The sequence below is a fragment of the Rhamphochromis sp. 'chilingali' genome (assembly GCF_963969265.1).
Source record: "Rhamphochromis sp. 'chilingali' genome assembly, chromosome: 11".
NCBI lineage: Eukaryota > Metazoa > Chordata > Actinopteri > Cichliformes > Cichlidae > Rhamphochromis > Rhamphochromis sp. 'chilingali'.
In genome coordinates, this window is record NC_137938.1 from 37182994 (window position 1) to 37197047 (window position 14054).

Consider the following 14054-nt stretch of genomic DNA (forward strand, 5'->3'; position numbering starts at 1 on the left):
TTTTATTCTCATTTTTCAGCTCTTTGATTTGCTGTTTAAGTTTTTCGTTCTCGGCTCTCATGTTGCATGCAACAGGATTTGACAGACTCATATTTCAAATTGAAGTTGATGCTAAATCTCTGTACCAACTAAAAGATTTTTTAAAAATACCGTCAACTGTGTCAGAAACGCAAGTTTCCAGTAGTTTCCTGCCTAGTGAATTCTTCCACTCTCTTTGAAAGACTGCCAAGAGTGAGAACCTCTCCCCTATTTATAGGTTTTAGTGTGCTGATGTCATAAAGAAGACCAGAGATCAAAGGGATTCTGGTGAAACGTCACTGTGTCTGGTCTGGGCAGTTCTGAATTGAATAATAACAAAATGACGGGGGGCGTGTCTGGTAGCCATGTGAAGACGTGTTGTACAGGGCTCCTCAATGCAGGGCCGGCCCGTGGCATAGGCCGTATAGGCAAATGCTAAGGGCGCCGTCCATCAGGGGGCGCCACGCCAGTGCCATAAATGTTGAAAAAAAAAAAAAAAGTTGGTACTATTATTTCTAAATACAAAAAATAATCCCACGTTAATTAAAATGCAAAGTAAAGCTTAGTTAATAGAAACATTATTTGTTACAACATTACGCCCCCCCTCCCCGTACAATGCGCCCCCTCCCTTCCCGTATCATGGTTCCTTTTGGACACAAGATGTCAAAACGGCCAAAACTGTCAGGTGGCCAGGGAAGAAAAAAGAGAGAAGAAGAGGAGGAGAAACGAGAAAAAGACAGAGGTAGGTAACGTTAGCCTACATGAAATTATTTGAATGTGATAGTAACCTAAATTTTTAGCATTAAGCTAATGTTACATGATTCGCTAATTGCTAATCAATAAATAGCTAGTTAACTGTTTTAACGTCAGTTAATATTGTGGAGGGGGCTAAATTGTTATGGAAAATAATAATGTAACGTTAGGTAATTACAGCACTCCCACCTTTCCCACCATTCCTCATTTGTATTCATCTTTTAAGCAGGTGTTTTTTGTTTACATTGTTATTGCCTTCTGGTTAGCTAACGTTTACCCTGCAGGTAATAGTCACTTTTCCACCCCTGTATATATTATAGTTGTAAGCCTAGTTGTTAAAGCGCACATCATTAATGCTAATTAAGCAATATCACATGAGAGGGAATGCTGTTTTTTAATATGAGCACTGCTGTGATTCGGTCAAAGATAATCATAACATAACATTCTCATATGATATTATACTGTTACTTTGCATTCTGCTATTCAGCATTTCACTGTAATGATGACAATAAATTGAATCTAATCTAATTTGCATATCAGTTAACATCATACATATATCTCTTTGGTTTTTCATTTATATTATATCATTTCATTTTATTCCTGGAATCATATGTTTTTATTATTAGACTTTAATACTCAGTGGTGTCACATACTCCTCTCTTCAGATGCACTGTTGAAGTTTCTAAATCCCACCCCTGGGCCATCTACCACATCTACCGCTGCTGCCTCCACTTCAGCAGCACAACCCACCAGTGATGCAGCATCAGCAGCACCAGCAGCACAACCCAGCCATGATGCAGCAGCATCAAGCGGTCTTCCTGCTGCACCAATAGACCCTGCTGACTGGCCTTCTGCTTTAACTGAAAAGGTACGAACAGAGTTAGTTCACAGAGGTCCATTTGTAATTGATAGTGACTTCACATTCCCGAAACAGAAAGACGGGCGAAGGTGTCAGCATGATTATTTTAACAGACTCTTAATCAATGGGGAAAAGGTGAGAAGAACCTGGCTTATGTATTCGAAAAAAGAGGATAGCTTGCACTGCTTCTGCTGCAAAATGTTTTCCAAGAGAGATTACAAACTGAGTAGGGAAGGTCTGAAGGACTGGAAAAATGCAAGCCACTTGCTCAAGGTCCATGAGGATAGCCAGGAGCATAATGCTCACATGGCAACATGGAAGGACTTGGAGGTCCGTTTTGCGAAAGGACTCACAATAGATAAACAAGAGATGGCACTTGCTGAGGCTGAGAGAAAAAGGTGGCGTGAAGTTCTACATCGTTTGGTGGCAATAATTCAGTCCTTAGCTGAAAGAAACATGGCTTTCAGGGGGTCCACAGACACATTAAATAAACCAGACAATGGCAATTTTCTGAAAGAAGTGGAGCTTATGGCCAAATTTGATCCAGTGATGAAGCAGCATGTCAGTAGAGTAGAAAGTGGAGCTGGCAGTCACATACGTTATCTGGGAAAAACAATCCAAAATGAACTGATTGACACCATCAGTTCAAGAATAATAAAATGCATTGTGGAAGATATCAAAGTATTTCTCCATCATTTTAGATTGCACACCTGATCTGAGTCATAAGGAACAGCTCTCTGTCATTGTTGCAGAGGAATCAACAGGAGATCATTTGTCAACTCTCATCCTAAAACGGATAGAGGAGCTTAACATTCCTTTTGAAGACTGCAGAGGACAGTCCTATGACAATGGGGCCAACATGAAGGGAAAAAATAAAGGTGTTCAGGCAAGGTTGCTTCAGCTAAACTCAAGAGCTTTTTTGGTCCCATGTGGTGCCCACACTTTAAATCTGGTAGTAGCTGATGCTGCAAAAAGCTCACCAGATGCCCTTGGCTACTTTGGGCATTTAGCAAAATTATGTTGTGTGTTGTTTTTTGAATCACTGTCGTACCCAAATGGTTTGGTGAGCTGACAGAGTTGATACCACCGGCTCTGATACCAGCGGACTCTGATGGCCTCTCGTGAAACTTCACTCTCATTGAAAGTCAGTGTGAAGGTGCAGGGGAGCGTGGCAGTGGATCCTCTGACAGCACAAGTAGACCAGAGAGGATAGATCACAGTTTGACCCACAGCACCTAAAGACGAGCAAACAGCGATTAGAACGCAGTGACTCAGTTTAGTGATGGACGGTAAAGGGACTGACTCTTCTATAGCGCTTTATACAACATGCCACATTCACCCATTCACACAAACACTGCTTTCTATGCTTGTCAGTGCTTTCATACACCGATGGCTGCATCAGAGGCAACTTAGGGTTAGTATCTTGCCGAAGGATATTTGCCATGCAGACTGGGGCAGCCAGGGATCGTCAGTAAATACAGACTGCGGTGTGAAGCACTAAAACAAAGTTTCAGTTCAAACAACAAGATCTTTGAAAAGTTCTGACTTTTTGATGCAGAATGCAAAGGTAATGTCATCAGATCAACATCAGACACAACCATTCAAACTTCTTTACTGTTCAGATTTTCTTGAGAGAGAATTTTTGATCCATCTGAAACATTCAAGAGATTAAAAAACTCATTTAACTCAATCAAATCTGTTCATTAATAACAGTTTGATGGGAAAACAGAAGCTTTTTGGCCAAAATTATTCCAAACCAAAGTTTGAGAAGCAAATCAAATGATCATCATCATCACAGTCAGTCTTACCTGCCAGCAGGAACAGGAGCCCTCACAGACTGTTTTTGTCCCAAACTGCCATCCTTACGTTTTAATGAGCCGACTGAATGACTTCTTTAAACGTGTGGTCAGCAGTGCTGATGAAGACACTGGCTGACACACTGAGGTGGTGGGTTTAATGTCTCTGTGGTCAGTGTTTCACTTCCTTTGATTTTTCAATAAGTTCATTGTAACTGAAACATGTCGTGCAGCCTGGGTGAGGAGGAACTCACAGGTTTGAGTTTCACTGTTAGCTCCTCTGAAATGCACCACAGAGACGTCGTGTTGACGCAGAGACGACCAAATCCAAAAACATAAGGAGAGAAAAAATGATGTGCTGAAACATCGATTTACTGGAGTTAAAACTTTTAACTGTCCTGTTTTTGTTGTTTCTAAATAATAATTTAACTAAATAATTTCTGCTTGTTTTAGTGTTGATAAGTCTCGTGCTTCTTACTCAGGGTTACCGTCATTCTCGCTCTCAGGCTGACCAAGAACCTCCGTCTGAATAAGGGGAAGCTTCATCAGTGTATCTCATCAAAGAAAAGCCTTTCAGGTGATGTCAAAGAAACAACAAACACAATAAACCTCAAAAAATGTGGTTCTCATGTTTGCTGTGTTCAGACCTGTCTGTAAGGCGAATGAAGACACTCGACAATGAACGTAACCTGATTCTGATTTGATTAAATGTTAAGAGCATGAAGTTCTGAGCATGATGCTGCTTTAAGTGTTATGATTAATAATGAACGAGCAGCTGCAGATGAGATTCATGAGGACGTCTTCACAGTTTTTCAGCTCTCAGTCATGAAGAGGTGTGGACTGATCCTGCTGCTGCTCTCAGGTCTGTGAACTCATCTCAGTCGCCTCATTTACAGTTTGAATAAAACTTTTGATGTCAGAAAATCAAAGAAAGCACAAAGTGAACTGCTCCATAGGGATTATTTTAAAGGTGTCTGTAAACGAGCTTCAAGCAGTCACAGGAACACTCGTACAATCTCCAAAGACCTTTGTCATGTCAACTAAACTTCTAAAGGTTTCTTTGGGTCCAGTTAGAAGTTTGATTGACAGTTTAATGGTCGGTAGTTTGTAAGAGTTTGTATAAAGTGAAGTAAAAGAGTAAAGAAAGAAAGGAGGGAAGAGTCAGTGCATGAACGTGGCTGTTTGTGTGCACTGCTGAGAAAAACACGTCTTGATTTTATTTTCTGTGTAGAAATCTGACTGAAAGCCTGAAACGCTGCAAACCCGTCAGCTCGCTGAAAAAGATCCTGACTGCTTTTACCACGTCCGTGTGCACGTTAGAGCAGGGCGATATGACCAAAAATATTTATCATGATATTTCATTTTCTTATTGTTGCCTAACATTGTACCGGTATTACCGTGAACGGTATAATATGGCCCAGCCCTAGTGCACGTGTTGTTCAGCTTTGAGAGCCACTAACACGTCGTTTTCCTTCATTGTGCACACTGAAGAGGAAAAATCGTCCAAATACATGTGCAATAAGGCCAGAGTGAAAAACAAACTTAGCACTGTTAAAGCAGCTTTTTAAGCTGATGTGAGAGTTTCGCCCTGGAGCAGGAAACCAGTGTGTAGGTGTCCACAGGCACCGTAAAACAGCTTTTAACCAGTACACGAGTTACACATCCTTTGAAGGACACATATATTAACATATATTCACGTCTTTAAAGATGTCAACAAAAAGTTTGCGTTGTGGTAGCATGTAAAGAATTTATTCTCCTGATGACTAAAATAGTCGAGCTGAGGTGAGTCTGTGACCGCGCTGACTGACTCGTGTCCTCTCAGGTTACGTGATGGTCTGCCATCTTCAGTCTGATCAGTTAGTCAGACAGCTCCACCTGGTTGACCTGCAGAAGTCCTGGAACGATGCTCAGCAATACTGCAGAGATGAGTACATTGACCTCGCCATCGTTAACAGCTCAGCTCTCATCCAGGAAGCCCAGAAAAGGGCGGGGAGCACCGAGGCGTGGATTGGACTCTCCAAGAGCGGCTGGAAATGGTCTCGCCTCGGTCCAGTTCAGTCATCATGGTTTAACATGTGGTCACCGGGACAGCCAGGGACTGATGAGTGTGTTACAATATCTAGTGATGGATCATGGTCCACAAGACCGTGCTCAGCTACTTATGACTTTGTCTGCTATGACGGTGAGTGTTTCAGACTTTGGTACCAGGGTTTGACAAACTGAACATTTTAGCTGCAGGTTTGAATCCGTCTGATCTTTTGTTTCAGCTGCGACTAACAAACACATCCTGGTGAAGAACTCAATGACCTGGTCTGATGCTCAGTCTTACTGCAGACAGACGTACACAGACCTGAGCACCATCACCAACACGCAGGACAACAGCCAGGTCGCTTCTATGTTGTCAGATACTGCTGGTGCCTGGATTGGACTGTACAGAAAATACTGGACGTGGTCAAACTCGAGCACAGCCTCCAACCTGCCGTGGGGGCCCGGGCAGCCTGATGACAGCGTAAACTGTGCCACAATAGTCGGATCAACAGGCTCCTTCAACAGTCATAACTGTGATGACCAACGCCCCTTCCTCTGCTCCAGAGGTGAGTCTGTCCTCTGTGTTTCTGCACAGTCTGGTCCTCCTGGGCTCATCCGGACACTCTTGGCACAGCACTGCCGATGCTTTGGGTGGCGCTGTCATTTAGTGTTTGCTCTGTCTGCGGTAGAGTATCACTTCCTGTTCCTGTTTCAACACAGGAACAGGAAGTAGTAGTTGAGTAGCTTATCTGTGTAGCAATTTAATTAAAAACCTTTAGATAACTTCTGTTTTCATAGTATAATCTTCACGTGCACCATGGCTACTTCACCTGTCCCTCCTGCACTTTCTTGCTCATTGTGTCAGATGTTTAGTTACTCCTTTAGCAGTAATGATATCTGTAACAAATGTAGCATATTTGCAGCTCTGGAGGCCAGGATTACTGAATTGGAGACTCGGCTTCGCACCCTTCATTCACCCATAGCTAGCCAGGCCCCTGTAGCTGGTGCAGCCGAAGATAGCGTAGGCCCCGCTAGCTGTTCCCCGGCAGACCCCAAGCAGCTGGGGAAAGAGGGCGGCTGGGTCACGGTGAGGAGGAAGCATAGTCCTAAACAGAAGCCCCAGGTACACCACCAACCCGTTCATGTGTCTAACCGTTTTTCCCCACTCGGCGACACACCCGCCGGGGGTCAAACTCTGGTAATTGGTGATTCTGTTCTCAGACATGTGAAGCTAGAGACACCGGCAGGGGCCAGAGCAGGCGACATTGAAGGAAATTTAAAACTGCTGGCTAAGGGTAAACGTAAATTCAGTAAAATCATAATTCACGTCGGCAGTAATGACACCCAGTTACGCCAATCAGAGGTCACTAAAATCAATATTGAATCGGTGTGCAACTTTGCCAAAACAATGTCGGACTCTGTAGTTTTCTCTGGCCCCCTCCCCAATCAGACCAGGAGTGACATGTTTAGCCGCATGTTCTCCTTAAATTGCTGGCTGTCTGAGTGGTGTCCCAGAAACGATGTGGGCTTCATAGATAATTGGCAAACCTTCTGGAGGAAACCTGGTCTTGTTAGGAGAGACGGCATCCATCCCACTTTGGATGGAGCAGCTCTCATTTCTAGAAATATGGACAAATTTATTAAACCCCCCAAAATATGAGTATCCAGAGTTGGGACCAGGAAGCAGAGTTGCAGTCTTACACGCCTCTCTGCAGCTTCTCTCCTCCTGCTACCCCCCCAAAAACCCATCTCCATAGAGACTGTGTCAGCTCCCAAACAGACAAAAAACAAACTAAAACCAGCAACAAACAACTTAAACATAAACAATTACAAAGAAAGAACAATACAGTATCCACATCTGAACCAAAGAGTAAAACAGTGAAATGTGGATTATTAAATATTAGGTCTCTCTCCTCCAAGTCTCTGTTAGTACATGACTTAATAATTGATCAACAAATCGATTTACTCTGCCTTACAGAAACCTGGTTGCAGCAGGATGATTATGTTAGTTTAAATGAATCAACACCCCCGAGTCATTCTAACTACCAGAAACCTCGAAGCACAGGCCGAGGGGGTGGTGTGCTGGGCTGGTTCTAGACAGGCATATATGAGGGGGCAGACAGAAATGTAAAGGGGGCACATGGTGGCAGCTGAGGCGAATGTGGGGTGCTCTGAATAACTGTTTTTGTCATGTAATTGGATTGCACTTTGTCAAACCTCTACCCTAAAACCTGACCAACTTGGGTGTCCCCCCTGAAGGCTCAGCTTCTGCAGGTCTAGATCTTAGTGTCACTGAGGCACACAAACCCCCTGACCACGTTAAGGTGGCAATCACTCAGGAGGAAAACTGAAAAACAAAATAAAAAATAATAAAATAAAATATTGCTCATCAGATTCTACCAACTAAAAACATGACATTTACCTTAATTAGATGCCCTATGTTAAATACATTTGAATCCAACCATAGTACTTCTCACTATTGCCAATATTAACAAAACTAAAAAGGGTAGGCCAAGTTATGAAAAAAGGGCACTTCTCCAACTCTTGAAAAATAGAAATAAAAAATACATTAAAATATCCATCCAGTTCTTTAAAACCAACAACATAAAATCTATCTTAATTTGATTGCCTAAGTAAAGTATCAAATCAATTTTATTTATATAGCACTTTTACATTATACATGCTTCCCTTAGGCAGCATCATTAGAAGACATAGCATACATTTACACTGCTATGCAGATGACACCCAGCTCTATCTGTGCATGAAGCCAGATAACACACACCAATGAGTTACACTGCAGGAATGTCTTAAAGACATAAAGACCTGGATGGCCGCTAACTTTCTGCTTCTTAATTCAGATCAAACTGAGGTTATTGTACTCGGCCCTGAAAAGCTTAGAAATATGGTATCTAAGCAGATTCTTACTCTGGATGGCATTACCTTGGCCTCCAGTAACACTGTGAGGAACCTTGGAGTCATTTTTGACCAGGACATGTCCTTCAATGCACATATTAAACAAATATGTAAGACTGCGTTCTTCCATTTGCGCCCCTCCCTGAGCTCTGAGTTCTGCTGGAGGTTTCTTCCTGTTAAAAGGGAAAAAGTTTTTCCTTCTGACTGTCGCCAAAGTGCTTATTCATAGGGGGTCATTTGATTGCTTGGTTTTTTCTCTATATGTATTACTATAGGGTCTACCGCACAGTATAAAGCGCCTTGAGGCGACTGTTGTTGTGATTTAGTGATGTATAAATAAAATTGAATTGAATTGAATGGCCCTTTTCTTTCTCTGCAGATGTCAAACCTTCAGCCTCGAGGTCAGTGAAGGTTCAGCTGAGGGCGGGATCTGCAGACCTGAACGACCCCACAGTGCAAGAATCCATCCTGCAGCAGGTCAGAGGTCACACGGGCCCCGATACAAGGAACAGACCGCTATAACTACTGTGAAATGATAGAGAGCAGTGAGTCTGTGCAGGTTCAGGGACACGTGACAGCACACAGCTGCAGAGATACGGGGCTCGTTTAATGCAATCCCATCCATTTGTATTATTTAACCTTTTTAACTGGTAACTTGAAGAAGTCACTTAATTTCAGATTACTGTGAGGAGACGACGTGAACCAATGACAGGCAATGAGGCCTAATTCCAGACTTCAGTTTCATCCCCAGCCAGTTCATTTAGTTCATTTCCCCCAGAAACAGCACCAACAACGTTTTCTGCTCACTACAGAAACAACGGCTGATTAATGAGGAGCTTCTGTTAATGTGTGAAAACTGTGTTTCAGGTGAGGGAGAAGCTGGTGGAGCAAGGAGTCACTGAGGAGGTGAAGCTGAGGTGGAGGACGCAGCCTGATGGGAAGGTTTTCCACAGAGAGGAGGAGACAGCCGCTTACAGTGAGAAGGAAGACTGTGGCGGTTTAGTCTGAACGTTATTGGCTGATGTTCCTCAGATGATCTGCTGTGTAATTCAACTTATTTCCATCTCTGTACTCTGACTGCTGGACTGTAACAGCGTAGCTTTGCATGACTGACAGTTGGAAATCATCCTTCTTTATCCTAAGCTCAGATCAGACCCCACACACACACGCACGCACACACAAAAACACAGAAACACGCACACACACGCACACACGCACACACACACACACACGCACGCACACACACACACGCGCACACACACACACACACACACACACACACACACACACGCGCACACACACATTAGAGGAACAAAAGCCAAAAACAACAGGAAACAGATTAAAGCTCATCTATAAAATGAGTTGTCAGCAGTCGCTGCCCTGACATGGACGTGGCTGATGTGTTTACAGATGCATGTCTTTATTTTTCCTTTTCATGATGATCATGTGTTTTGAATAATTGTATTGTTTGTTATTTTCTCTTTTACCGTGGGAGGGGCTTTCGTGAGAATGAGATAAAGTAAATGATGGGCTGAGGAAAGCTGTTCCAAAGTTGGGAGCTGTGACTCTGGGTCGGTTTAGTCTGCCCACCAGGAAGTGACTGATCAGCTGATTTTTAATGGCTGATGTTCACAGGTTGATTTGACTCTTTTTTATCTTTAGAAAAATGCTCGTTTTGTTGGACAATAACATTTTTGTTATTCAGAGATGCTAACAGTAGAAAAGGTCTGAGTGGTAATGATCGAGTTTTCCTTCAGGACTTCATCGTTCTTCCTGAAAATGTGTGACTGACCATTTAAAAGTCCAGCCCTTCACCTCCACAGTAACACTCTAAGGAGTTTAAGACCATGGCGCCATCTGCTGGCCAAACCTTCACATTGCACCACGAGAATAGAATAGAATTCAACTTTATTGTCATTGCACACGTCACAAGTACAAGGCAATGAAACGCAGTTTGCATCCATCCAGAAAGTGCTTTAGCCACAATATAGATGTATTACAGAAATGGGTCTGTTACAATGTTCATGGTATGAAGGTATGTCATGAATAAGCTCTAAGTATGTGCAGGCTGTAGTGAGTATACAGGCTATGAACAGGATATCAATATGAACTATGCAAGTTATAAACAGCTGGTTATAACTTGCATGTGGTTTATAGAAGATGGTTGATCTTCTATAAACCGTTTATAGAATTATAATTATTGTATTGTACAGTATGATTGTCTACACGGCGTTTACAGTAGCGCAGTTTAGATCAGTGAGATATGTGGCTAATTTCTACAGAGGCTGTATAAAGTGCTAGTGGTTGTGTGTGTGTGTGTATGTTCAGTCCATGAGTTGATGTGGGTCATGGACATTAGCTTGGAAACGATGTTTGATGATCTCCACATTTTCTTTAACTTTAAACTTCCTCAAAGACAATCTGACCTCAGTCCAGAATAATCCACTTACTTCTCTTTTTGTATTGCCGTGTGTGTGTTAACACTCTTCCTGTCTTGTTATTTTAGAGCTTCTTTCTTATTGGAAACTCCCTGCGTCTACACAAGTTTGACCATCTCATGTCAAACATGAACACTTTTACACTTTATTGAATGTAACAACAACCAAACTGCAGTCTGAAACCATCTTTGTAATAATAAAGAAGCCTCTCATGTCTGTCCTGTGTTTCCTGACCCCGATGCAGAAGTCTGCCTGATCCCAAACCAGAAAAACTATTTCTCCTGCTTTAACAGGCGAATTAAAGAGAAAAGATGACTGAACACGAGCCGAGACTCAGAACGTGTCAACCAGCTTTTATGTGTTTTTACTCAGAGGGTCCAAACTGCTTCAGCTCAGTCCAGAGATCCTCTGAAAACCCACTTCATGCGATTGTCCAGCCTCCTTCACCCAGTTCATGTGAGCTGCTTGTGCATGGTGGGTGTAGCTGAAGCAGACGAGCACTTAAAGGGTCTGCTGTCGGCTCCACCTGTATTTTTGCATTCTCAGTCAGTTTAACCTGAGCTCAAATCTGCATCAGCGTTTGGTCCAAAGTAGAAGCTGAATGCAACACTGCCTCCCAGAGGCCAAATGCACCAACTACAGCTTCATTCAGGCGGATTTACAGCTTGTAATGGATTTCCTTCCATCCATTTTATTTTGCAGGAACTGCTGTATACTGTGTGCAGAAAAACAGTAGACATAAAACTAACTGTACAAATGATATCAGCTTGAAAACGAATAACGCCAACGCAGTGTGGGAAAGCCCCACTCTTAGGGCATACTTCCACACACTGTCTCAATACTTTTAAATCACTACTCAAAACCCATCTGTTTAGAATTGCATACACCTGGTCTGTCTTAGGCCGTTTTTACCTGCTCAGTTTTTATATTTACTTTTATGACTGTTTATGTCTAAATTTTATCTACCATGTTTGCTATATATACATTTTTCTTATGTTTTTTATGGTGTTGTTTACGTGCTACTGTGAGGTGACCTTGAGGGTCTGAAAGGCGCCTATAAATAAAAAGTATTATCATTATTATTATTATCATTATTATTATTATTATTATTATTATTATCATTATCATTATTATTATTATTATCAATACAAATCAGACAAAAACAGATGCAGCAGGATCACAAACAGACACATGTTGGCTACATGTTGATGCTAAATGACTAAAATCACACGTGCAACACTTTCTACATATTTGACAACAGAAGAAGAACACAAACAAAGTTGGAATGTATTTTTAATTATTTTAAATTTTTATTTTATGCCAAATTAGATATTTTGCATAATCAAGCACCAAATCACAAAGTCTCCTCCCTGTTTGTACTGTAAGGTCAAAACCCTACAGTACTACAGAGAACCCCAACAATCAAACGATCCCCCTCTGAGCAAGCACGAGGCGACTGTGGGGCAGAAAAACTCCCTTTTAACAGGAAGAAACTTCCAACGGAACCGGGCTCAGAAGGGACGGCCATCCGCTGCGACCGGTTGGGGGGGATGGAAATCAAAAAGGAGACGAGATGGCGTGAACTACAGTTGTTAGAATTTGGATTTGGTGCTAAAATTCTGCTTCAAGATGTTAAAAGAAGCAGGGCGGCGGGGAAAAGCCAGGATGGTCATTTCAATCATCTCTGGCTTTAGTGAACCACCTGAAGGGTTTTCGCAGAGTTTTTCCCAACGCTGAAAAAAACCTGGAAATTTTGGACTTTTTGGGAGGACCGGGGATGACTCCGAGGCGCATTTTTAGATGCTTTGTCAGAACCTCATCAAAAGACGCATCCTTTGCCATCGCAGCCTTTAACACAGTGTCTGGGGAGCCAAACTCCTTGATGAGGCATTTGGTCATTTTCTTGATGAACTTTTTCTTGTCCTTCATCAGACTTGTGACGGACTCTGTGCTGCTGAGTTCAGGCTGCATCAGATCTCTCAGACGCTTGAGGATCGCGTCAGGTTCTTTTGTAGTACATGCTGCCCTGGCAAAAAAGTGCTGAGTTTCAGGTTTGGATTTTCTGATGACTCTCATCATGAGGAGAACAGCGAGGTCACTGGAAATTTTCTCAGCATCAGAAGATGACGCTGATACAGACCTCATCTCTGACATGTCAGAGGAATCCTTGGGTGAGCCTGAAACACTGGCAGAGCGTTTTTGTGGGGAAATGCTCCCAGACTTTGGTGTCTGATCAGTCACCTGATCAGGTGTCTGATACCTGAGCAAAAGTCAAAAGTGGCCTTGCTCTACAAGCCTTCAGTACATAAAACAATATAATAGGAAAATAAGGATACTAAGGATATTGATTTCATGACACCATCTGTCCTTATGGACTAACGTCTCTGAGGAACGTTTCCAGCATCTTACTGAATCTCAGGACTAAGAGAGCTCTGAATGCAAAAAGGGTCCAAGCCAATACTAGCAGGGCATCGCTAATCAAGGGTCCAGTCAATATATCTGCTCTGTGACAGCAGGTAATAAAGTAATGGAGCAATATTCAGCCTGCAGCTTCCTGTGGTTAGCTGTTTACTGACAAATATGGGTCACCAACAGGAAGCGTCAGCCACATGTAGGTTATAACCTTCTCTCTGAGTGGGCACTTTGCATGTGACGACAGCTGAAACGGTACACAGTGCAGACTTAATCACAACACTGCGACTCAACCACTTTGTTATGGAATCTGATTTAGAGCAGAGATTAGAAGCAGGAAATGCCTGCTGAGGTCGGTGTAAACCAGTGGAGGCAGGTTTACACCGACATTAACAGGTGTTAAGTGTTAAAGTTGACTTTAACATGAGTGCAGAGAGAAAATGTGATGTTCCAGCACTCCTTAGAAAGAGAGCGTGTGTGATTCAGTGAGTGATGGTGTTGAACGGGACTCTCAGTTACAGGTCAGTGGTTGATTTTGTCATCATACCATCAGATCTGCAGTTTCTTGGACACACGGGTGAAGAGAGAGAAGCTCAGCTGATCAGCACTTGGTGGTGACTTGAATCAGGTGCTTGGTACCCGACAGACCTGGCGTTTCTAAACATATATGTCCCGGGAGGGTCTTGCAGAGGCCTCTTCCACATGGTGGAAGCATGAGCTGCAGCCTCAACATGGACCAGTGTGGCCCAGGCAGCGGCTGAGAGGAAAATTCAGTAGGAGTTTGGACAGGACATGAAGCAAGACTTTTAGCTGGCCCTGAAATGATTCTAGCAAACT

The 14054-nt window shown here is 42.8% G+C and overlaps 1 protein-coding gene across 3 annotated transcripts; it reads left to right on the forward strand.

Moving 5' to 3' along the window:
- Positions 1–678: 678 nt before the first annotated feature.
- On the forward strand, positions 679–9527 carry LOC308405283 (putative C-type lectin domain family 20 member A). Of its 3 annotated transcripts, XM_080895798.1 has the most exons (8): positions 679–760; positions 1437–1639; positions 3909–4003; positions 4235–4288; positions 5249–5608; positions 5694–6020; positions 8747–8844; positions 9235–9527. In XM_080895798.1, the coding sequence occupies exons 4-8, from the start codon at positions 4252–4254 to the stop codon at positions 9373–9375; spliced, it is 963 nt and encodes a 320-aa protein (XP_080751924.1). In that variant the 5' UTR covers positions 679–760; positions 1437–1639; positions 3909–4003; positions 4235–4251; the 3' UTR covers positions 9376–9527. The 3 variants fall into 3 exon arrangements, with proteins under 3 accessions (XP_080751924.1, XP_080751925.1, XP_080751923.1); XM_080895799.1 differs by lacking the exons at positions 679–760; positions 4235–4288 and having other exon boundaries at positions 787–1639; XM_080895797.1 differs by lacking the exons at positions 679–760; positions 1437–1639; positions 3909–4003 and having other exon boundaries at positions 4027–4288.
- Positions 9528–14054: the final 4527 nt, after the last annotated feature.